The sequence below is a fragment of the Ramularia collo-cygni genome, assembly GCF_900074925.1.
Source record: "Ramularia collo-cygni strain URUG2 genome assembly, contig: RCC_scaffold17, whole genome shotgun sequence".
Lineage (NCBI taxonomy): Eukaryota > Fungi > Ascomycota > Dothideomycetes > Mycosphaerellales > Mycosphaerellaceae > Ramularia > Ramularia collo-cygni.
Window position 1 is genome coordinate 443,946 of NW_019716271.1, and position 23,821 is coordinate 467,766.

General features: G+C 53.3%; 9 protein-coding genes; 6 read left to right on the plus strand and 3 right to left on the minus strand.

Moving 5' to 3' along the window:
• Nucleotides 1-544: 544 nt before the first annotated feature.
• Nucleotides 545-1,227, minus strand: RCC_09346 (uncharacterized protein; the record flags this gene model as incomplete). XM_023774588.1 has 2 exons in its annotated part: nt 545-635; nt 686-1,227. 2 exons carry the CDS (start codon nt 1,225-1,227, stop codon nt 545-547), a joined length of 633 nt encoding a protein of 210 aa, XP_023630356.1.
• A 1,633-nt stretch (nt 1,228-2,860) lies between these two features.
• On the plus strand, nt 2,861-4,789 carry RCC_09347 (uncharacterized protein; the record flags this gene model as incomplete). XM_023774589.1 has 2 exons in its annotated part: nt 2,861-3,563; nt 3,732-4,789. The coding sequence occupies 2 exons, from the start codon at nt 2,861-2,863 to the stop codon at nt 4,787-4,789; spliced, it is 1,761 nt and encodes a 586-aa protein (XP_023630357.1).
• A 384-nt stretch (nt 4,790-5,173) lies between these two features.
• RCC_09348 (probable ABC-type transport, ATPase component/CCR4 associated factor) lies at nt 5,174-6,223 on the minus strand (the record flags this gene model as incomplete). XM_023774590.1 has 4 exons in its annotated part: nt 5,174-5,218; nt 5,269-5,816; nt 5,922-6,047; nt 6,097-6,223. The coding sequence occupies 4 exons, from the start codon at nt 6,221-6,223 to the stop codon at nt 5,174-5,176; spliced, it is 846 nt and encodes a 281-aa protein (XP_023630358.1).
• Nucleotides 6,224-6,811: 588 nt separating this feature from the next.
• On the plus strand, nt 6,812-8,050 carry RCC_09349 (related to tRNA isopentenyltransferase; the record flags this gene model as incomplete). Its single annotated transcript, XM_023774591.1, has 1 exon — nt 6,812-8,050. The coding sequence occupies one exon, from the start codon at nt 6,812-6,814 to the stop codon at nt 8,048-8,050; it is 1,239 nt and encodes a 412-aa protein (XP_023630359.1).
• Nucleotides 8,051-8,875: 825 nt separating this feature from the next.
• RCC_09350 (related to MVP1 protein) lies at nt 8,876-9,862 on the plus strand (the record flags this gene model as incomplete). XM_023774592.1 has 2 exons in its annotated part: nt 8,876-9,189; nt 9,256-9,862. The coding sequence occupies 2 exons, from the start codon at nt 8,876-8,878 to the stop codon at nt 9,860-9,862; spliced, it is 921 nt and encodes a 306-aa protein (XP_023630360.1).
• Nucleotides 9,863-15,339: 5,477 nt separating this feature from the next.
• Nucleotides 15,340-17,151, plus strand: RCC_09351 (uncharacterized protein; the record flags this gene model as incomplete). XM_023774593.1 has 2 exons in its annotated part: nt 15,340-15,711; nt 15,766-17,151. The coding sequence occupies 2 exons, from the start codon at nt 15,340-15,342 to the stop codon at nt 17,149-17,151; spliced, it is 1,758 nt and encodes a 585-aa protein (XP_023630361.1).
• Nucleotides 17,152-18,535: 1,384 nt separating this feature from the next.
• On the plus strand, nt 18,536-19,207 carry RCC_09352 (uncharacterized protein; the record flags this gene model as incomplete). The annotated part of the gene is made up of 1 exon (XM_023774594.1): nt 18,536-19,207. The coding sequence occupies one exon, from the start codon at nt 18,536-18,538 to the stop codon at nt 19,205-19,207; it is 672 nt and encodes a 223-aa protein (XP_023630362.1).
• Nucleotides 19,208-19,818: 611 nt separating this feature from the next.
• Nucleotides 19,819-21,633, plus strand: RCC_09353 (probable alternative NADH-dehydrogenase NDH2; the record flags this gene model as incomplete). XM_023774595.1 has 2 exons in its annotated part: nt 19,819-21,502; nt 21,560-21,633. The coding sequence occupies 2 exons, from the start codon at nt 19,819-19,821 to the stop codon at nt 21,631-21,633; spliced, it is 1,758 nt and encodes a 585-aa protein (XP_023630363.1).
• Nucleotides 21,634-22,320: 687 nt separating this feature from the next.
• RCC_09354 (uncharacterized protein) lies at nt 22,321-23,586 on the minus strand (the record flags this gene model as incomplete). The annotated part of the gene is made up of 1 exon (XM_023774596.1): nt 22,321-23,586. One exon carries the CDS (start codon nt 23,584-23,586, stop codon nt 22,321-22,323), a length of 1,266 nt encoding a protein of 421 aa, XP_023630364.1.
• Between the last annotated feature and the right edge of the window lie 235 nt (nt 23,587-23,821).

Sequence of the window (23,821 nt, forward strand, 5' to 3'; positions counted from 1 at the left end):
CTCGAAGCCGCTCGACGCTTGACTACTGTCACATCCGGAAAGGGAGAGACTCTCGCCCATAGCGACAGCTGGACATGATCATCGCYAGTTGGTGCTCGAAAGAGGTCATACACACACATCTGCGACGAAACGGTCATGCCCATGTCTGACCTTACGGCATACTGTCCACTGTCCAGCGCATGACGTGCACTGGAGGGTTTGCTGTGGATGTAGACTGTCTAGGAACCTGGGTTTCCAAGAAGCAGACCTTGTATGTGGTCACTTGACACACTGTCACCAAGCWTGGTATACTCGACCTTGCGATATGAACCACGCGATTCAGGCTTCAATCTTCAATGGGAAGGATAATTGCGTCATATTGACATCATCAAAGTAGCACGTGGACTGTCATAATAATACCATTACCATGTGTTACCAATAACCGCAAAAGCTCTGATCTCCAATTCTACATCAGGTCATAAGTGTCTCCAAACGCCAGCCTCTTCAGCCCAATGAAGCATAACCAAATCATCAATGCGTTTAGGCTCGGCTCTCCAAGATCGATCTAGTAGCGACCATTGTGGCCATGCTTTTTGTGCTTGTTGTCCTTCCACTTATCCTCTCCTTTCGATCCCAAAAAGGCTCCAGCGAGCGCCCTACATCCCGTCAGTTTTCAACTTTCGCACGACAGTTTAGATAGACTTACCCAATGATACCGTGACCTGCTTGCTTGCCCAGTAGACCACCGCCAATACCGCCGGCCACTGCGCCCATAAATCCACGCTCACCCTCTTGGGGGTTGTTGGGATCACTCGGGTCCTTTGTGTATCCATAGGGGTTGGAAGGATCCGCTGAACCTTGTCCGTATTGTTGAGGGTATCCGTGCTGAGGTGGCTGGCTATAGTCGTGGGGCTGAGTCTGTCCATACTGTGGCTGCTGCTGGCCATGTTGGAAGCCGCCATTCTGAGGTGGGTACGCTGCGTGTTGCTGCTGGCCTTGTGTATAGTCTGGTGCGGGCGGAGCGCCATAACCTTGTTGCTGATAGCCTTGTTGGCCGTACTGTTGCTGCTGGCCGTATCCACCACTTTGGTTGTATTGGCCTTGATCATAAGGTTGCTGGCCGTACTGTGGTTGCTGTCCATAGCCTTGTTGTCCATATCCTTGTTGTCCATATCCTTGCTGGCCGTAGCCTTGCTGACCATACTGCTGGTTGTTCTGGCCGTAGCCCTGATCGTAAGGGCCAGACATTTTGTGTTGTTGTGCTGGCGGTGTTTCGGTTGTTGATGGAGTTCTTTTACGGTCGAAGGCGATAAAGGATGTCTCGACGATGGTGATGAGGATGGTGACGARGAAGAGAAAGTGATTGAGGTAATTTTGTAAAGAAGTCTTCCAGAGCTGACCTACCGTACACAGCCTCGTCACACTGCCCACCCCGCCGCGCAATGGTCAGGTGCGATTCTGTGGTTCGCAGTTGACGTCTGCCACAGCTGCTGCCGTCGGTCCCGGGCTGCGCCACGCCTTGGTGAATGCTCCTCTCCACAGGGTGAAAGTATCTCCGTCGCAGCGCATGTTGCCGCTCTTGGCTGATTTACCGGTCATCGCTGTCGCTGTTGTGAGAGCATTGGGTTAAAACGAGCAGGACTCTGCCCAGCCCTGGGCGGTTGTGGCTATGGAAAAGGACGTGACCAACGAGTGCACCTTTTCCCCTCGCTGCCATTTGGCACCGTGGATCCGGACTTCGGACATTCTATTTCCCGATGCATCCGTGCACCAATGTCACCAGCTGCCAGTGCGTCCCTCTCGCTCTCTCTCTCTCACAAACATGCTTTGCCGATGATGCTGATCAACTCAATTCTCAAAGCACATCACATCACATCGGGCGCGAGCCCTGGCTCTTTATGGTCGTACCTGAGTCGCCGAGCCCACGACTCCACGCATTCGAAACCAAGCGCGGTGCGGCAATCTCGAAGCTCGCTGCATGCCGATCTCACTGTCCGATCTCCATCTCGAGATGCGAGGGTCTTCTTCACAGATACAGAGAAGCAAGGTTTCATCTCGGTACTGCTACCATTGCGGTGATTGCAGTGGTTGCATCTCTTGAAGACATCTGACACTGAGGCTATTCGTCACATCGAAATCTAGCCCTAGGGCCCCGATGCCCGCTGTAGCAGGCACGATGCGTGTTCCTGACTCCTGGCGCGATCATGAAACATACGAAAAGTGTGGCTGTTTTCCCGCCAGGAAAGCCCTCTTGCTTGTGGCAGCAAGGATGTGGCCGAGCAGCTGGATTGGACGCATTCCTTGTACCTGGACAGCGTTCACCGAGATCTGTGGCCGTAACCTTGTCACCCGTGGGGATCATGATTCAGATGCCACTGCAAGGCACGCGGTGTGCTGTGCGCAAATTCCGATAAGCATTCAGAGCAGGCGCCCCGGGCTCGAAAGAGCTGGCCTGGCGTTTCAAAGAGTAGGTCATGCTATCACATACCGATCGCTTCACTGATGCGGGTGTGAAGCTTCATCGCTTCGGTGGTATCACAGTATGACAACATCGGCGATACTCCGCGGTAGCATATTGAATCTGGTGACTCGCGCATACCGGGTTGATGCTGCTATCACCATGTAGCCTGATTGCATCCTTATAGAGCTATCAGCCTCTCGAGCGAGCTCGCGCCACTGCTGAAACCCATTCGACATCCAATTCTTCGTTCCCAAGACGCACGACGACCTTCCCGTGCTTGTATCTACTTAGCACCGGTGTACAGCGGCGGCTGTCTCCTCATGATCGCGCAGCGCTGGAGCTTCTGGAGTTGAGGAAGCTAACAACCTGTGTCTGCTCTGAGCCTGGTGTGTGCTTCTGTAGAGCGATCTTTAGTCACCCATGGCTCCGCAAAATGGAAACTTCCAGCCCGGATTCGGAAACGCTGTGTCCGCTCCGTCCCCTACCGTTCCGGGCGGAGGTTGGAATGGCCAAGGCGGCGCCACATTGAACAATGGAGCAGCCACATCTTTCGGCCAAAGTCCTACTGCAAGTTGGACCAACATTGGGTCCCCCCAATCCGGCGGCCAGTCAGGTGCTGGAGGAAACACGTTCTCATCCCAGGGTTCGACTCCCACTCAGAACTCCAACCAAGGTTCGCCATCTCAGACGCAGGATCCTAACAACCAAGGACAAAACAACGATGACGGGCGCCAGGACTCTAATAATCAGGGCCAGGACAACAACCAAGGACAAGACAACCAAGGACAAGACAACCAAGGACAAGATAACCAAGGACAGGACAACCGCGATCAGGACAATCGTGGCCAGGACAATGGCGATGGACGCCAGGACTCCAATAATCAAGGCCAGGATAATCAAGGGCAGAATAACGGTGACGGGCGCCAGGACTCTGATAATCGAGGACAGAATGATCGGGGACAAGACGGCCGAGGACAGGATGATCGAGGACAGGACAACGGTAACGGACGCCAGGACTCCAACAACCGAGGACACGATAATGGTGATGGTCGCCAGGACTCTGGTAACCGGGATTCAGGCCATGGAAGCAACACTACTGTAATTGCCGCCGCCACAGCTGTCGGTAAGTGATATGTCTACCCCCTTGTTCAATCACCTTCGAAAGTACACTGCCAAACGCGGCAACCGTGTGTACTTCGTTCTTCTTCGCAAATTTTCCAAATGCCGAAAGCGAGGCTCGCTGCGGGAGAATCTAACGAAAACTACGAGTCGGTTGCTGATGTTCTCTCAGGTGGCACTCTCGTCCTCGCCCTTTTACTCTACCTGATCTTCCGAAAACTACGCAAAAGCGGCAAGTATTCCAAGATGACTCGATCCCGAGCTGCGTCAAAAGATATCACTGGATTGTTGCCGGATTACGAACAGGATCAAGATTCTGAAGGCCTCCCTCACATCTGTGGTATGCAGAATGCAAATCCTTCTGCCATGCACATGCCCGCTACGCAATCTGGGAASGTCCCGCACATATGCGGTCTGCAAAATGCCAACTCTGCTACCATGCACTTACCTGCCTCGCATTCTGGGGATGTGCCACACATATGTGGTCTGCAGAATGTAAATCGCTCTACCTCGGACTTACATGGGAATGTTCCTCATATTTGTGGTCTGCAAAACGCACCTACAAATGCCATTAACTTACCGGCTACGCATCCTGGTGGCTTCTCAGGCCCACCACCGGCTGCTCTCATCAAAGCAGATCGAGCTTTGGACCTGGAAAAGGCCGGATATCTTTCCACCAAGGGATCCGTCGAGACTTTGCAAGGAACACAAGATCCGAAAGGGCACACGCATCTTGCTCCCCCAAGGCCGAGCGCACAGATAGAGCAACGTTCTCTTGGTCCGACGAGCCAGCTCCACCCCGGCGCTCCTACCTCCGAGAAAGAGTCGAGCGTGGATTTGGCCCGTTCAGATACCCGCTGGAGTTGGACTAATTCACAAGCGCCGAGTACCCCCAGGATAGAAGCGCCTAATGGCCGTGCGTCTTTGACTGGTCTCAGCGTCCGCTCCATAAGAAAATGGTTCACGGGCCACGAGCGTGATGAGGCGCCAAACTCAGATCAATCTCACAAGAGGCAACCATCCAATCCACTACTTTGGAAGAACCAGGCACACCAGCCGGTCCTAGCTCCACGAGGTCCCGGTGCGAGAGGGCCGTCGACATCTCTTAGAGCCCAGGCCGGACGTCGCTCTGGATCTCTGGCTGGCAAAACCAATGCGCAACAGCAGCGGGTGGAGGAGCAGCAGAAGCCGCTACCGCTGTCGGCACATCCTGTGAACAAGTCGCCATAGAAGCTGCGTTGACCGCTCCGCTTCCAACGACACCGGTAGATCGACAGACGTTCGAGGTGTCAAGGATGGCTCGACTATTAATGATTGTATGACAATGCGGCATGACTAGTCTAGAACTTCGTCGTGTATAGCACAAAATGTAGTAACACATCATCTCAAAGTCGACTATGCGAGTGACTCGAAAGGAGTTCAGTGCATGTTCCACTCTTTCCGCCTCTTTCAGTGCCCGGTTTATGGGCGAGTGCTGTCAAGACTGATAATTGATTCTTCTTCGTACTTGCGCCTACGCTAAATACCTCGCTGTCGTGTTGAAACCCCCAAATCTTAGACTTGACCCACCAATGAGCGCAATGTCGTCTGCAGAAATTCGCGTACTCCATAGTCTCACTTCCTGGCCTTGCTCTCATCTCCATAACCACCTTTACCTTCCTGTTACACAGTGTTAGTCATGCTCTGAGGGAATGTCGATTCACGCTTACAAGACTCTGGTATGTTTTACCATCGGATCCAGGGTTGTTTCGGGGGCCTCTCTCGCTGAGATCCTCGCGCAGCCATCCCATGACCAGATGGCCTAGTCTACTGTTTCCATCCACGCCGCCTTCAGTCATTGGGACTTCGAAATCATTAATGCTGCCCCACTTCTTGACTTTACCCAGCGACATGTGCACCAAGTGAGTAGGCCACTGGGCCAAGTTGTCCAAGATGTGCGTTGCATAGACAATGGTGCAACTACGGGTTTCGGTCTCCTGTTTCAGAAACTGCAAGAAGTTGTGGCGAGACAGAAGATCCAAGTCCACGGTAATCTCATCCAGCAACAGGACGGTCCAGGGTCGAAGCAGGCCCATGCAGAGTTGCACTCGTCTACGCTCGCCATCGGAGACGGCATGCAAGTGCCATGAGAGATCAACATCCAGAATCTTCACCAGCTCGTCACGGCGCTCCGGATAGTGATCACCTCCAACAGACTTCAACAGCTCTGGGACGGCGATATCACTCCTCACGATTGGATTCAAAACCCACTCCAGACCTTTTATAGGTCAGCGATGTCTGCGGAAAGTCGACTGGGAGAATTCTACATGTAGCTCGAGTAATGCTTCGGGCTATCATGCAGTGCTCGTCACTGATGTCTTACCTAGATACGTGACACCTTCCAAGCCAGTGTCAAAAGGGTCGACTGATGCTACGCTCACGGTGCCGGATGGTGCCATCCGCTTTCCGGAGAGGAGACGCAGGAGGGTCGTCTTACCAGCGCCATTCGCTCTGAGGATTTAGCAGGGGACGTTCAATCGTGGGATGATGATACTCACCACCAATGAGAAGACATCTCGCATTCGCGGGAAGATCGAGGTTGATGTCCTGCAAACCTTTGCTGCCGTCCGGGAAGGCGTAGTGAAGCTCGCGAGTCGCGATGGTCGGAGGTCCTGTTGCCGGCATTTTGATATATCTTTCAGAGGAAGTGGTATGAGAGACCAATGTGCGTCTTGTGTTGCAACGAATAATAGGGACAAAGACAAGGTTTTATATGCATAATGCGTCATCCAATCGCCCTTGCGTCGGATGTCCCCGCACATCATTCACATGCAAATTTAGGTCCGTCGTCACGCCCTGCAAGTGATATCACCTCGACCAATATATCTTCATTCAGCAAAATAGCATGACCGCGCTAATCGAGGACAATCGCGTATTAGCAAGACGATGATCAAGACCATTCGGGCACGCCATCGCACCATCTCTTCTGTCCCACATATCCGCGAGGGGAAGCAGCGAAGATAYATCCAGTAATTCAAGTGCCGGCTAAGTCCAATGCTGCACGGGCAGCGCTGGATCAGACCGATTACAAACATGACACGAGCTCCGCCTCGTAATCCGCTGATTGCGGTCATCGGGGCGACAGGAACCGGGAAATCGTAGGTATGCTCCTTGAGCTCTCCAATGACAATGATACAAGCCGCTGACCACCGCAGACAGCTAGCAGTCGAGATAGCAAAACGCTACAACGGCGAGATCATCAATGGCGATGCCATGCAGTTATACACCGGACTACCCATAATTACGAACAAGATCACTGTGGAGGAGCAACAAGGCATTCCTCATCATCTTCTGGGGTGCATAGGACTTCACGAGCAGACGTGGGTGGTAGGAACCTTTGTTCGACATGCTTTGAAGATAATTGAAGAGATTCATGCAAGAGGAAGACTGCCAATCCTGGTGGGAGGAACACACTACTACACACAAAGTCTGCTGTTTCGAGATCGTCTTACTGAACAGGATGATGAACACACCAAGCATGAATTCGTGGACAGTACCGCAGAAAAGTGGCCTATCCTGCAAGAATCGACTGAAACACTACTGGCAGAGCTAAGCAGGGTCGATCCAGCCATGGCAGAGAGGTGGCATCCAAATGACAGGCGAAAGATTAAGCGTAGTCTAGAGATCTATCTACAGACTGGTAGAAAAGCGTCCGAGATATACAACGAGCAAAGGCAGCGCAGAAACAGCGAGCCTGATGAACCACAGTCTGGGGAAGTGGAAAGCATGCGCTTCCCGACTTTGATGTTCTGGATCAACTCAGAGCCGGAAGCACTACGAGCACGCCTGGATGGACGAGTAGACAAAATGCTCGACTCTGGCTTGCTTCAAGAAGTAGCATCGCTCGATAACTTTGCCGACTCTGAAACCGCAAACGGTCATGCCCCCGACCAGACGAGAGGGATTTGGGTCAGCATTGGGCACAAGGAATTCAAGGAGTACTCCGCCGCTTTGAAGGCGGGTATCAGCGATGAGCAGCGTCTTGAAGCTCTGAAGCTCGATGCTGTGGAAAGGACCAAGATCGCAACACGGCAGTATGCAAAGCGACAGTTGAAGTGGATCAGGATCAAGCTCGTCAACGCACTGGTCGAGGCAAAGTTGGACAGGCAGCTCTATCTCCTAGATGGGACTGATGTCGCGGCTTACAATGAGACTGTAGTACATCCGGCATTGGAACTGATGAGCCAGTTCGTTCAAGCTGAGGATATGCCTCTGCCGGAATCTCTCTCGCCCCTCGCTGCTGATCTGCTGGTTCCGAAACGAGACTATGACCTTGCTGCGAGGCCGGAATTCTGGACAAAGCAACATTGCACGGCCTGTGATGTCACTTGCGTGACTCCTGTACAGTGGCAGCAGCATACTCGAAGCAAAACTCATAAGAAGCTGGTAAGCAAGCAGAAGCTTGCTGAGAGATCCTTGGACGCAGCGCCTCCTCGGGTCGGAAATATCTGATCCCACACAGTATCTTCACCTTGCACAAAGCACCGCGGAACTGGCTCTCGATCTCCCGCTACCTAGTCGAGCGGTGGGATGAATGCTCGACTAATACGAGCTTAGGCATTGCCTTCGCTCAGGCGGGCCATACCTTTGCCATCTCGAAATGGCTTCTCTGCAGCCAAGCCAGCTTTTACAACCATGACAACGGCAGGCATTGAGCATAGCGTTACAGGTGGAGGTTCCCGAACCTCCACGACTGTCTCGGCTCGGTCGTAGGTAGTGCTTTGGAATGCTGTCGTGAAGTCGGCATGATCCTCGTGAGTTGTATAGCCATCAGGGTTAGGGTTGGGGTAGCACATCGATCGTGTGAGACAGTGACCCTTTGGTATCTGTCCATACAGCTACGAGCACGAATACCGGTGATGTTTTGGGGTTGAACACGTGTGTTTCTAATATCAATGCGCTCGTGTGGCGAGCATATTTACATGTCCTGTTGGATTTTTCACCTCTGCCTCAGTGTTAAATCTTCACCCTTGTGACTCACATCCAAAGATACACTGGTTCTTGTGTTCACGCAACAAACTGCGTGGCAATGTATGTACGCCAACAAGGAACATCTTCCACGTCATCTCTTCTTCAGAGACATCCATCCGAACCGACGCCCAAGAAGGATCTTGGAGCGTCTCCGTACGGTAGCCAGGAGTGTGCCACTAGCCATGCACAAAGGTCGCCAATTTTAGAGTTTGCGGACATGTCCGTGCTCGAACAGCRGACAGACGACCTGACATTTGGGCACAGCCGACATCAACGAGCACACTCCGCATCGACGGCATCGCGGCCATGCCTCCACGACTACAATTGCTCCGCCGGCCGGGTGTCTCGATTCCCTGCCAGCAGTCCTATCAGCCGCTGGCGCCATTCCTGTACCCGTTCATCAACCAGCAGCGCGCAGCTTCCATTCTCTCCTCCCTTTCCGACACCAAAGGCTCATACAACAAGAAGATTCGCCGTGGACGAGGACCGGCCAGTGGCAAGGGAAAGACATCTGGACGCGGTATCAAGGGTCAAAGGGCACATGGAAAAGTGCCAGTTGGGTTCAATGGCGGGCAGACGCCCGACTGGGTCGTCGCTGGCCMTCGAGGATTCGACAACCAGTGAGTGTCTCCTGATCATGTGGCGCCAGTCACCGTATCAAGATAGCAATACTGACCCGATGATAGCTTTTCTGTTGATATGAGCAAGGTCAATCTGAATCGCATACAGTACTGGATCAACCAGGGCCGCTTGGACCCAACACGGCCAATAACCCTGCGAGAGCTGAACGAATCGCGCTGTCTGCATGGCGTGAAAGATGGCGTGAAATTACTCGCACGAGGGAAGGAAGAGCTTACCACACCAATCAACATCGTGGTTTCGCGCGCAAGTGCAGAAGCCATCAGTGCGGTGGAGAAGCTGGGTGGAACAGTCCTTACGCGCTACTACACCAAMTTTGCCATCAAGAAGATCATGAAGGGCGATATGGATCCTATCAACAGCCTCCAGTCACGTCCGGCTACACCACCCGCACAAGCAGAGGGGGTAGAGAAATCCGCAGATACATCGACGCAAGCTCAGAAGTATCGTTTCAGGTTGCCTGATCCAACCAGCAGAAAGGACCTGGAGTACTACCGTGATTCGGCCCACCGAGGGTATTTRAGCCACTTGGTCGCAGACGGCCATGGTCCCAGCTTGTTCTTCAAGACGCCCGGCGCCGGGAAGAAGGATATGAAGAAGATGCCGGGCAAGGCAGCAAAGACACAGCAACGGGCCGATAACCGGATATGGTAGTTGTAGATACGTGTATAACATTATTGGGACCGCATGTCCATCATATGGGATCTCAAGAACAGTACATTCGATATCCGATTGCATGGCTTCGCATCTTCATCCTTGTGGCAACAGCGTCAGGGCTTTTCGTCAGGAGGTGCTCGTTGCTATGACTAACGACAGTGACGTTGACAATCAGAGGACTGATATGAAGTAGGACAGGTCCTCCTCACAATTCTGCAACGCTTATCCGATCGAGGACGGATCATCGCTGCAACACGATAGTGGCTGGTCAGCCAGGTACAATTGCCGATGCGCACATTATCGTACGAGGCTGAAGCACCCACCAGACGATGGCACCAGACGATGGGGTCGCAGTGCTGCCATGCCAATAGCCATCTGCTGCTTCTCGGCTTTGTCACGACTCTCGGTCACTACGGAAGCCCTCTGTGATCGGTCGCGGGGCGACACGTCTTGAGGACGCTGGCGTTCAAAGCAGTCCACGGTCGATCGGATAACCATGCAACACCTCCCTACACTCCGTTGTCCTACTCCATCCAGCTGCGTCGCCGTGGCTGGCTCAACGGGTAGCAACGTTAAGCTCAAGTTCAAGTCACATAGGTAGCCAGCACAAACCTGACAGACCAACCTACCACGACCGCTTCGGGGTTGATCGGTGATGTACAACATGTACTTGCCGGCTTCTCCTCGCACTACAACATCGGACACGCAAGCCTAAAGTAGGAGGTGATCCCTAGGCCAACTCGTTCTTTGTCACATTGAGACTTTGATACTCCTCGCAACCGTTCTCGCACCATACGACGGCCTCTCACCGGGGCACTTAAACTCAACTTGCCGCACGACCGGCGAGGCGGAACGTGGCAGGCAATACGAGTTCACATCGCTGCGTTGATGCCACCGCGCGCCATGTTCCGAAATAAACAGTCGTAGGTCTCGCCTGCTTGGCTCATCCTGACCGTTTCGGCGAGTACAGAWCACAAAGCAAATTATCTTGTCCAAATCCACCGGCCTTCCGTGTCGATGCAGGGCTCCTTTTATTGCTAGGCGCGATATGCGTGGCTGACAATCAGTGCGGGTGGATGTCCAAAGTGTAAAGTGGCTTGCGAGCGGCAAGCAGATTGTGTCACAAATAGCGATGGACACAGTCGCATTCTATGCCATCGATGAGGAGGTGAACCGTGACTGTAACTGGAAGCAGGATATTCCTGGCACGGGCTCGAAACTCATTCGCCCGCATATTTTGCTTCATGCCGTGACCGGTGGTACGCCTGTCCAGGTGGAGCTTCGGCCAAGTATTGGTTTTCCCATGCTTTTGATAGTGGTGGCACCGGACCTGTCCGGCTACTGCGTTGAAAATCACAAGCTTTCATCATTTGATGTCCAGCATTCTCAACAAACATCCTCATGCATCGTGACTCCAACCGAGCGGTGATGATGGTCCACAATTCTGCCGGTATCAAAGCCAAAGCTCTGTGAATCGAAAGATTGCACACGGAGTTAATGAATGCCAGTCAACACCACCATACGCGCGGCACAAATCTTGGTTCTCCGACGGTGTGCCCAAGATTTGAAGATCCAACGGAACGAAAATTGTGAAATGCGGACCACGAATGATAACATTCCCCCGAAACCGACATCAGCCCGAATGGAATGATGATTGACGACGCCTCTTTGAACAATTTGCATCCATGAGCCCGAACCTCGGGAGCCAGACTGACGAGCCTGCGTTCGTGCCCTGTCCTTCGTGTGAGATAGAGTGATSTATGACAAGCGTCGAATGCTCAGAAAAGTTCCGCTGCCCGCACCATCAACGCTTCCCGTGGAGGCTAGCATCTGGACGATGGCTAGCGAGGCCACAAGCTCACCTCGCACAAAGCATCGTGTTGTGGTGCAAGTTCGGCGATCTGCACGCACTGCGACCTCGATCCTTGCTAGAGGATACCTAAACCGCAGTGCTCCATCCATTTGTGATGCATTGGAGTGGAGGTTGCAGCGAGCCATCCTAGAAAAAGCTGAATCTGTCATGATGTAAGTGGATGAGGAACCTAGCTCGACAACACCATCGGTTCGACATGGAATCGTTTCACTTCGATGCRAGAGCATGATGCACCTTGTAATGAAGTCGCCACGCTCTAGCCGGCGTCCAACTCCAGTGGAAGGAGCGGCTAAGGTAATAGTCTGGACCGCCGAGCATTAGCCTTCACAGCTTGGACGTCAGGACTCCCTCATCATGTAAGTCGGGAATCGGGAAGAGCATTCCATATGACGAAAATGCGACAGCTCGGCTGGATCTTCACAGCAAGTTTCCACATTGAAACTCCCCTGAAGTGGATGTATCAAAGGCAAAAGAAGAGTATTTGGTTCGTGCATACCACCGACGACGACCGCATCAAAGCAAGTTGCGCCAGCTCGAGTCGAACGGATCGTCCCAAAAAAGATCAGTCAGAGGCCGTTGTCAGATGTGGATGCCTTGATGATCAATTCCAGGGGCGGTCAATTTTGTCAAACGCCCGAGCTGGGGAGGATGAACCCGCAAAGGRGTCGTCCTTCCGATCACTGATGAGGGGAGGAATCACAATTGGACGCCGAAGCACAGCCTTGGTCGTGGCGCCAACGTATCGTATGGAAATTTGTAGCGCGTGAATCACTGTGATGAGTTCTACCTTGTGGAGAACAGCCTGCCGCAACGTCGTGCCACGGTGCAAGTGGCTGCGACGTCTTGGAATCTGCCGCGAGCGTGCAAAGTGGGGACTAGCGGGATGCATGCACTTTGGACACGAATCCTGCACGTCTCGCCGCGGGTGTCCGATGGGCAACGCGTAAAGTGCAACGGCCGTCGGCCGAAGCGTAAGAGGGTGTGGCTGACCTTTACGAGCCCGTGCGGAGCAGCGCTCCTGCGCCTCCCATGACAGAGAGGCCCATGTATGTCAAACGTCTCGCACATCGGGGAGATGTTTGGCGGCGAGTGATCATGCTGCAGGGCGGTGAAGCTTCGTTTGCAACAAAAAGTCAGACAGCTGTGGGAAAGTGTGTGTGATGGAGGGTAAAGATGACGCTTCATCGCGGCCGCGGTTGATCTGTACCCACTCTTTTGGAACAACAGATGTGGAAAGGTTCCCATTGCAGGATTAGCAGGATTAGGATGGTCGACACGATCGCCAAGTGACTTCGCCGACAAGGCAAACCGTGCCGATACGCTTCACCGATGTTCGAACAATGTTTTGGTACAAGGAAGGGCGCAACGATGTTGAACTCCGTGCTGCAGGGCTTTCGTTGTGGATATGCGGCAAACAACACCCTGCGCTGGACATGTACCTTGGTCTCTTTTCAGCGTCGAACCAGAATCAAGAAGATGTTGTCTGCAAGTTCAGAATTGAGACTACTGCACGCTGGCGGGTAGCAACAGCGCCAACAGCAGCGCCTCCACCTTTTTCTGTGCTGGGACGTTGTTCCGGCACGGCGTTTCGATAAGAAAGTTTCTGATTATATCACCAGCCCACCCACGAGGTGGAAAGCTGTCTCATCCAACTAGCAGCTTAGGTTAGCAGCCCCAAAATGAGTGGACGTGGCAGTGGCCGCAGCGCCGGCACTGTGCGACGTCTGGATTCGCTGGGCACATCGCGGGTTTGTGCCCGCGACTGGACTTGGTATCTGGCTGCCTGCACTCGAGGTAGCCACCAATACGCAAGGTTGAGGCATGCTTTTGCCCGTGTCCCTTCGGTGTCACGATGCTTCGTGATCGTCGAATGCGGGTCGCTGATCGGTTGCGCCGTGAGACGCGACAATGAAGCGATGCAATCGTGCACAATGTGCGGCTGTGAACACAGGCTCCGTTTGCTTCTTGGTTGCCCCATGAGGCCGTACGGTAGACTGAGACTGAGACGAGGCCATCCGCTAAGTTCAGCGCCTCATCGAAGCACTCGTTTGAGCAGGCATGCGCAGGGTTAAATTCTGATGCCCAGAGTTGGAGCATTCCCAGCGCTCGGGAGCGCCAAACCTTGTACAGGCAGGTTACAGGCGGTACGAAGCGCACTCGGAATGATGGATCACAGATGTCGGACCTGACCAGTGTTGGCTGTGCGTAAGAGCGTGGCGAAGATTAATAATAATGTACCGCCCTCACCAATGACACGAATCATCATCCATCAGGTAGATGGTCAGTTGATGACGGAACAGCGGATGGGCGAGGAGATTGGAAGGTTTGAGACGTATTGTCAGAGCTCCAAACCGACCGATGACTTGTTGGTGCCTCTCATCCCCGAGTGGAGAGTTTTGCGCAACGGCGCCCTGACGAGAGAAGGAAGGGTCGGCGTGCTTTCTCAATCTCGCATCACATCTCACGCTTCACAAAGAGTCAGCACCCGCCGAGGCCGCTACGCGGTGATTGGTGATACACGGGCAGCTCGCCGCCCGCACACCACCGTGCAGCAGGCAGATTAACGGGCATTGATGGGATGAGCCTGGCTGGCTCGGTCACGGTGTGTGGAATGAGGTGCACGCCGTGTCAGAATTCGTAGATCCGAGGCCTGGCGCTGGTACTGTACGAGCTAGGCTGTCCGCGGCTCCGGCCTTGCCAGCAGCCAGCTTTGAATTTGCCCAGCCCACCACGCAGGGCGGGTTCAGGTTGGCAGGGCAGGGCAGACAAGCCCGCAAAAAGTCAACGCCCAGCCCCGACCGAGCGCTCTGTCCCGCACGCGCTGCGCTGCGAGGTCCAGGAAGCAAAAGCGCCCTAGCCCAGAGTTAGAAGAGACGGGCAAACCCCCTGGAGTCCGTGGTACAGCTTCATACTGGCCTGCGAGATCCGTCTTTCCGCGAACCACCTGTCTCCTTCCCTGGAATGCGCGGCCGTCCGCCCTCCGCAGGTCCACTCCTGGCCCTTGCCCGCTTAATTAGCTGCATGGGCATCGATTGGCGACACGAGCTGGTGTCAGTCTTTCGTTAGAATCGAAGCTTGGGCGTCCATGAGTCTGCCACTCCTCCTCACCGGCTTCATCGATTGGGATCAGCCGCGTGATGGATGAYTCACCCTCAACTTACCTTTGAGCTTCGCGTGCTGGCCCGCGCGCTGGCGTCGGTGGACTGCTGCACCAAAGGCTCTGGAACGGCGCCATGCTCGTTGTTAGGGCCCGCTAATGGGGACTGACGAACCTCTTGCGCCGGCAAGTCGCTGCATTCTTCCTGCATGCGCATCGCCTCCCTTGCTTCTTGTGTGTGAGTGCACACTAGGAGGTACCAAGCAATCGACTCTTGCCGTTGAAGGATGGACGGCTCCATGGCCAAAAACCTCATGTCCTATTGCCTGTCTCACTTCCAGTTCTGGCCCACCTCATCGTCACTTCTTGCTTTCATCTTCAAGTCACCTCATCGTCCCCTCTCTCTCCATTCACTCTGRCCATCCACATCCTAGTCTCTTCACATTCCTGCCTGCCTGACCTCATGCTCGCTACCACGCACATTTCTTCAGTCACGTTGCACTCATGACAACAATCACTGCGAGCCCGCTTCACATGATTCGATTTCATGATCCCTTCCGCGTATCGAAAAGACCTTCATCGCCTCTGGGCAACACTTCAAAGCACCGTTCGGCTGCAACCGGACCAATGAGCGAAGTTCGATCCGCATACAGGCCGGAGGTCTACCAGCAAGAGCATGCACCGCAATACAACGAGCACATGGCTACATACCGAAGCCATGCGGCTGCCCAGTACATGCCACCGGCGGACAACCGGCCACACAACATCCCGAGCTCGCCTGTTCCGGAGAGAAGAAGCAGCGTTATAGCTTCCAACTTTCAAATCCCACGAGCCGTCAATGACAGCGGAGGCAGCCTGGCTGAACTTGCAGCACAGGTGAGATGAACCTTGGGGCACTCTGGCAAATGGCATGGCTGACTCTGGATGCAGATAACATGTTTGTTCTGGTTTGAATCAGCAGATGTGCTCCGCGAAGTTGCCGAATCGGCCGGTCCTCACGTACACCCACTTCCGCTCTCACCAGATGTCAAACCAACGACCGGCTTCCGGAAATGGGTCACGACAATTCTGTCCACAACATGTGTAGCACAAAACGTCGTGCTGCTCGCCCTTCTTTTCGTCTACCGGCTGAAGAAGCAGAACCCAACCGTACGAGGGAAGCCGGGGAGCGAATACAGGCTGCTCACTGTTGCACTCATGCTGGGAAACAAGTTCCTCGACGATAACACCTACACTAACAAGACCTGGGCTGAGGTATCTGGGATCAATGTGGGAGAGGTTYACATTATGGAGGTTGAGTTCTTGAGTAACATGAAGTACTGCCTTTCCACATCTGAGCAGGATTGGGCAGAATGGCAGACGCTCCTGGGAAAATTCGCGGCATTCTTCGRGACAGCGACCAGGTCATCCGGCGGGAATGGTCATATGCCAGTACTTCCACAAGCACCTTTGCTCCACGTACCTGCGGCTTTACCATCTCCTCCTAGCTCGAACCAGGCGTCGCCACCTTTCAATGGACAATCTGTACAACCCGGCACCATTCATGGTAACTTTGCTCAGCCTGGTCCAACTCCTGTACCTTCACCGCTTACCCGCTACAACGATGTCAACAATGGGTCCATGCAACCAAGGACCAGGAAGCGAAGTCATGACGAGTTGACGTGTGAGCCGCCATCGAAGAGGTTCGCAAACGGAAATCAAAACTCAACTTCACCTCATCGATATTCAACCATGCCAGCGCAGCCAGTGATTGGACCGCCGATCCCACGTCTCACTCTTCCAAACCTTCCAATGCCGCATTCCCAGAGTTCCGCGTACTCTCAACCAACGTCCGGTCACCAGCTCCCTCCGCTTCAGGTACCTGCCCGGGCAATGGCCATGGCCTATCCTAATGGAGGCTCCCAAGGTCTGCCTCAAGTTACTCCATCAGCAGGCCCGTCCTCGCACGCCCACCAGAACCGAACTTCACCATCCAGCGGGCTGCCACAGTCTGCTGTTGCACTGCACCCACCAAGTCAAATTTCACCGTCATACTTTTTGCAGCAACGGAACTCTCCTTATCGGCCGGTCCACAACGTGTCCACACTCTTGTATCCACCACCATCGGGAGCAATGCAGAGCCGTGTCCATGATGTGGAGCTCAACCAAATGCATTATCAGCCACTTGGGAAGCCAATTCAACATGCTGGACGCCTGCCGTACGTATCGCAGAATCTCTGGCTTGACGGCAACCAGCCTCAAGAAATGACACCCATACATCGCTGGCCTGGATTTCCTCGTGGTGCACCGCAATACCAGGCTTCCGCGCAGCAGTGAACATGAGACTGTGATTGACGACCACCAAGACTTTGTTGGTACTGCCAGGCCAGACTTTGCGTCTGGCTCTAGCGGAGAGCGGCCTTATTAGCCGAATCTCTACTTTGATTTACATTTGATTGCGTTTCAGCGGATATGATGCATTTTGAGCGTTTGCACACAGGTTTCGCACAAGTGAAGCGAAGCAATTTGATTCTGCGGAAGTACATGGCATGACGAGCCCGCCAGGAGGGCATACACTTGGCCATCTTGTACACTACTACACGAGGAACGGCTCGCGTTCTCGATGCTACGGAGAGGCAACAGACCCTCCAATCGAACAGTTATCCAATGTGGTAATTTGCCCCGTGTGGCACAAGCATTCTTTGAGCACTCATTCTGAAATATATCGCACCGGCATGGATCCGCAGCTATGGGCGGGAACATCACGCATCACAGAGGAGAGCATGACACCTTTGGATGTTATTAGAGAGGTAAGTGACGGTGCAGATCGGCGGAGGCATCATGACATAGTTCTGCCCTGCTCATATCTCAGGGATCGAGAGTCTACCGACCGGGACCGTGACATTCCATTGTCATTCCTCACGTAAGGGCTTAAATTGTGATGTTAGCCGCGCCACACATTGGTAGGCGAGCGCAACCATAGCCTTGAAATCCTAAGGATAGCCGTCTGTATGCGATGAAAATAAAATGCTTTCGGTGACTGATTGTGTTCAAGGTCCGAGCAGATCTGTTCAACTGCCGAGCACAGCCATGGATTCGCATAGTTGGATTCTTGTCATGTCCAAGTTAGGCTTCTAATCCCAAATGCAGGTCGGCGTTGTCGCTGTCTCGTCTGGACTACAGCCAATCAGAGACGTCTTCGAGGTTGAAACGAAGCTTGCACGACAACCAGTTCTTGTTTCATGTTTCTTTTATCCACGCGCCCCAACCTCAACTTACTCGCTTTCTCACACTCCCAGCCAACGAAGGGGGTTCAGGTAGGATACACGTCTCGCAATCATAACGTCGTTTTCTACAAAACCTCTCATCACAAAAAGTCAGCTGGCAGACGACAGAGCACACAAGCAGTCACCTCTCGGGAGCCTGCCGCTGTCACATCTCAGCTTTCCTTTCAGCAGCGATTGCCGCAAGACTGTTGTTCTGCGATTGTGCTTTCTCCGTCCCTTTCTTCTTCTCACCATCTTGGGTCGGCCACGCGGATACATACATACCCACACGCGACGCACTTTATCTCCCCGGCTTTGGCAGCCATCTCGATACTATTGGCAAACCCACTCAGAGATCACGATTACAAACACGAGGGGAGCATCTTTAAGCGCCAGACATTGATCCCGCAACGATCGGCTCAAATCTTGTGCTTGCTCTTCCACACCACCTCAATATGCGTTCATTTGTCTCAGCAGCAGCGGTCATCGCACTTCCTATCACAGCAATGGCTTCGACGTTGAACGATTGGAGCCCTCGGATTGCCAACCTAAGCTCTGGTTGCAAGGTAGTGTACACTTCAGACATCAGTGGCTGCTCTGAGAAAGACTTCGGAAAGACTGCAAGCTGCAGTGCGGCATGTTTGAAGGGACTCCAGGAAGTGGCCACGAAGGTCAAGGCGGCCTGTGCGGATGAAGACTTTGGCAGCGACCCCGAAGCTGGAAACATCCTACTGTACTTTCTGGCCGGCAATGGACCTCGAAGCGTCTGCCCAAACAACAACATTGCGCAGGCAAGTGTATCGTCTAGCGCATCAACAACATCAACACAATCAGACACATCGACTGCAACATCGACCGGGCCAGATGCATCGACGACATCCACAGCGGGGTCCAATAGCACAGAGACGTTGACCTCTACCAGCTCTGCGAGCCCGACCACGACGACATTCGTGCTTGATGGTACCAGCACCATCAGCTCTGCGACCTCGACGCCGATCGACTCGCAGAACAGTAAAAGCGGTGGGGGAAGCCCATTCGACGATGTGCCTTCCGATGGCGCTGCTTGGACCATCCCATGTGCCATGACCATCCTCGCGGCTCTCTTCGTTGGCGCTGGACTACAATGATTGGAGGAAGGGACTTCCTTCAATCGCCAGCTTGTCTCCTGAGGACGGCATGGCATTCTGTTTTTGATCGTTTAAGCGAAATACCCAGATTTGCATTTGCAAGGCGTACGCATTGTGTTTGTGGCGATTTGCTGGCGTGGGTGKTTGCGTGGAATATCCTCCGAGTTGAGGAGCGCTGGAGAGCCGGCAAGTATTGTGCACGTAGCTACTATTGCATAGCAAATGGTTGAGGAAGCAAGATAAAACATCGACCAGGCAATCATTTGTCGCGTGTCCATCTCACTTCGTGATCACTTCGTGATTGGTGTTGCATGATCTTATCGATTCGTGATGACACAGAGCCTTGCCGATTGTCACTGATCAGGCATACCTAGAGAGCTTTGCTTGCTGTTGCGACTTTTTGGCGGGAATAACTACCCGGCCTGGTTTCGGAATGGAAAGGCTTGTGCTTTCTGCTGACGATCGACATCATAAATTTTTGGCGCCTGGGCAGTACGATCGTTCCTATCTTGGAAGCTCTGCCTTTCCATACCTTAACCTTCACGTTCACTTTGCGCTCATCCACCTTTTTGGGTTGCCAATCGCGCCCTCACCCTCACGTCACCGCCAACATGGYATCCAAAGCTGCAGTGCGACCGTTCGCCCAGCTCACAGGAGCCAATGGCTTCAAGCACGTCGTGCAGCGCGGGTTCGCGACCGCGCAGAAGAGTCCCAACCCTTCACCCTTCCGCCCGCATGCGAGGGTGCAGACCCCATCGAGCACGCGAGAGTCCCTGTTACGCGCCAGCTTCCGCCGTGGAGTTGCAGACCAGTCTCGGCCTGTCGTCAAGAAGCGCTCTTGGAGTCTGCTGCGTTGGACGTGGCGATTGACCTATCTCTCCGTGCTGGGAACGCTGGGATATGTTGGATATGGCATCTACATCAACCGAAACCCCGTTGATCAGGCCGAGCCCGATCCATCCAAGAAGACCTTGGTCGTGCTGGGTACTGGTTGGGGCTCCGTCTCTCTGCTGAAGAAGCTCGATACCGAAAACTACAATGTCATTGTCATCTCGCCCCGCAACTACTTCCTCTTCACGCCGCTCCTGCCATCGTGCACCACCGGAACGATCGAACACCGTAGCATTATGGAGCCGATTCGCAACTTCCTCCGCCACAAGAAGACCGCCGTCAAGTACTACGAAGCCGAAGCGACCAAGATCGACTACGAGAAGAGAGTGGTATACATTAGTGATGACTCTGACGTCAAGGGATCAACTTCCATGAACGAGGTGCCATTCGACATGCTGGTTGTTGGTGTTGGCGCGGAGAACGCCACCTTTGGYATTCCCGGTGTGCGGGAGCATGGATGCTTCTTGAAGGAAGTCGGTGATGCACAGCAAATCCGCAAGCGTATCATGGACTGCTGTGAATCTGCCACTTTCAAGGATCAATCGCCCGAGGAGATCAAGCGCCTGCTGCACATGGTTGTTGTCGGTGGCGGTCCTACCGGTGTGGAATTCGCTGGTGAACTGCAGGACTTCTTCGAGCATGACCTTCGCAAGTGGATTCCGGAAATCAAGAATAACTTTCATGTTACCCTCGTCGAAGCTCTGCCGTCTGTCCTGCCATCCTTCTCCAAGAGCCTCATCGATTACACCGAGCAAACCTTCAAAGAGGAGACCATCGACATTCGAACAAAGACCATGGTCAAGAACGTCACGGAAAAGTACATTGAAGCTGAATACACGGATGCGAGCGGCCAGAAAGTGACCGAGAAGATTCCATATGGCCTGCTTGTTTGGGCTACTGGCAACGCCGTGAGACCAATTGTCAAGGACCTCATGGCTCAGATTCCCGCTCAAAAGGACTCAAGACGTGGTCTCGCAGTCAACGAATACCTGGTCGTGAAGGGAACCGAGAACATCTGGGCTGTCGGTGACTGCGCCATTGCCAACTACGCTCCCACCGCACAAGTCGCCAGTCAGGAAGGTGCTTTCCTCGCTCGCCTCTTCAATCAAATGGCCAAGACCGAGGAAATCGAGGGTCAGCTCGCAACTCTATCAGATGAGCAAAGCTTAGCACCGAACAAGGAAGCCCGCGACCAAGTCTTCGAGAACATCAAAGACTTGCAGAGAAGATTACGTCGTGTTAAGCAAATGGGTCCTTTTGAATACTCTCACCAGGGTTCCATGGCATACATTGGCAGCKAAAAGGCCGTGGCCGATATCTCCTGGTTGWCGGGAAACCTCGCCAGTGGTGGACAATTGACATATCTCTTCTGGAGATCGGCTTATTTGAGCATGTGCTTTAGCTGTAAGTTTGAACGTTCCTGGCATTCATTAATGGAGATGAGACTAACGATCCTCACAGCACGGAACCGTATTCTAGTCTGCATGGACTGGGCGAAATCCTACCTTTTCGGCCGTGATGTTTCTCGGGAGTAGAAAGTACTTCGAGCTTTGGCTGAAGCATCGCGACGAAGATGGGTGAGTGAAGGTTCCCAGATGTATTTGCCTTCCAGTGCGAAAGGGCATGAAGGAGCGGCGTTTGATATGTGCCAATAGGGATATGGGCGATAGAAGGGGTTTCCCATGTAGCGGGTGTTTTTCATGTTGGAACTGTAAAAATGGAAAGTTCTTGTCATCGTGCTTGATGGTCTCCGATTTATTTCTCAGGTTGGTTTGCTTGCCGTTATTGAGAGTCGTTGAGGTGACCTAGAAGAGAGGTCGAGATTTATGAAGAGCATCGACACCGACTTGACCGAAGAGGAGCAACGCTGTGGAAGTGCCTCAGCTCAGAGTACCGTACAGCGTCTCTTTGCATCCAAGGTTGTTCACACTCACAGAATTCTCTCGAGCATCAGCGAATCTAACCTCCAAGGACCTGTGGCATTCATGGTTGCTGCCCAGACTCCTGCGAGCAAAGACGTCTTTCTTCGACGAAGACTACAGAAGACACGACCAGAAAGACATGGCTCCGTGAAATACTCGACTCTCCGCAAGACTGCTTACTCTTCTTAGCACGACAACCCGCCCGCGAGCGTGGTCATCGATTCATTGCAAGGAGAGCCGGCATCAAGAGACGTTGTAATGATTGTCTTTCTACTGCCCATATCCGACTCGCTGGTCCACTCAAAAGACAAACATCTGGCTCACCACTAAGGCTGCATACGTGTGGTGTAGAGGTCTTCCTGACTTCAGAGCCGCATCCACTTTCATCCACGCGTATAGAGTCTCCACGCAAAAGGCGTATTCTCCCATGGGGTCGATCATTCTTTCCATCCATTCGCAACCCAAAATCCAACCCAGCGTCGGAACAGAACATAAGCCTTCGTATCTCTCTCTGAGCGTCTCGTCAACGATGCCAGGAATGCACAACGGTGTGAGAGGATAGCGAGGGAGCCCTTCTCCGTGAGGCCAATTCCAAATACCACGCCTCTTTTTAACCAAGCCATGCTTCACAATATCGTGGTACATACCCGTTCGACGCTCTCGGCTAAGGTGAAGGGTGGGTAATACAGGCGGTTCCGTGAGGCGTAGGAAGGATTGGAGGAAACCTGAGGGGGGGAGTGTACGTTCAACATGCGCGAAGATGTGAATATCCAGGAGCCTGCGAAGCAATGTAACGATCTCTTGCAGTCCAGAGGACACCAAAGCGCGCTCTCTCCTCCGATGGACCGTGTCTCCCCTCTGCCGCATCTTCGATCGGCAGAATTCGATGATTGCAAACCCCTCACAAACATCAAATGCAATGTCAGCGCTCCATGTGCTGATCGTCCTCAGATATAGTCCGCGGTGGGCGAGATATTGTCTGAAACGTGGGACAACATCTCCTCGAGCCTTTGTGAAGTGGCGTTCGACATGCCTCTCCAGTCTTGTGCTGTGTAAGTTGAACCGCCATTTAATCGGGGAAGATGTTCCAATCCGGGAAGGTGGTCCAATCGCAGCCATCTCTGGAACGGCACCCTCGGGCTGTAGGTCCAGAGCTCCTTTTGGCTGAATCTTCACGATGTCGAAAACAGGGAGCAGCTCCAGAATTTGGTCCTGGATTTCCAGGGGCAACATCGCGAGGAAATGTTGAGGCTGAGATTCCTCCCTCGCTTCGAGCGATTGATGAGACTGAGATTCTTCGTCCGCTGTGAGCGGATGTTGAGGTTGAGATTCTTCGTCCACTGCTAGTGGATGATGAGGCTTCGATTCTTCGTCCGCAGCGATCGGGTGTTGAAGTTGATATTCCTTCCTCGCTGCGAGCGGATGATGAGGTTTCGATTCTTCCTTCGTTGCGAGCGGATGCTGAACCAGCTTGATGTATTTCTTCGAGCTCCGGCGACGCAAGTTCTTCAGCCAGCGTATCATGCGCTTTGACCCCCAATCTTTGGAAGGGTTTTGCTCGTCCATGATTGCCAGGTGTAGATAGCTCTTGCTTGCTTGCTTGCTTGTAAACCAGATGCGAAGTTCAGCCCCGGAGCGTCGACCTCCTGCTCTATCGGCCAATTGTATGTTTTACGAGATGCTGGAACGGCTGCTGTTCTGTGGAACTAAGTAGTGATGGACGCGCGAGATGGAGTAGCGATGTTGCTTGACGATTTTTGTTGATGTGTGAAGTAGTGAGGGTTGAGAAGTGCAGGGCTAT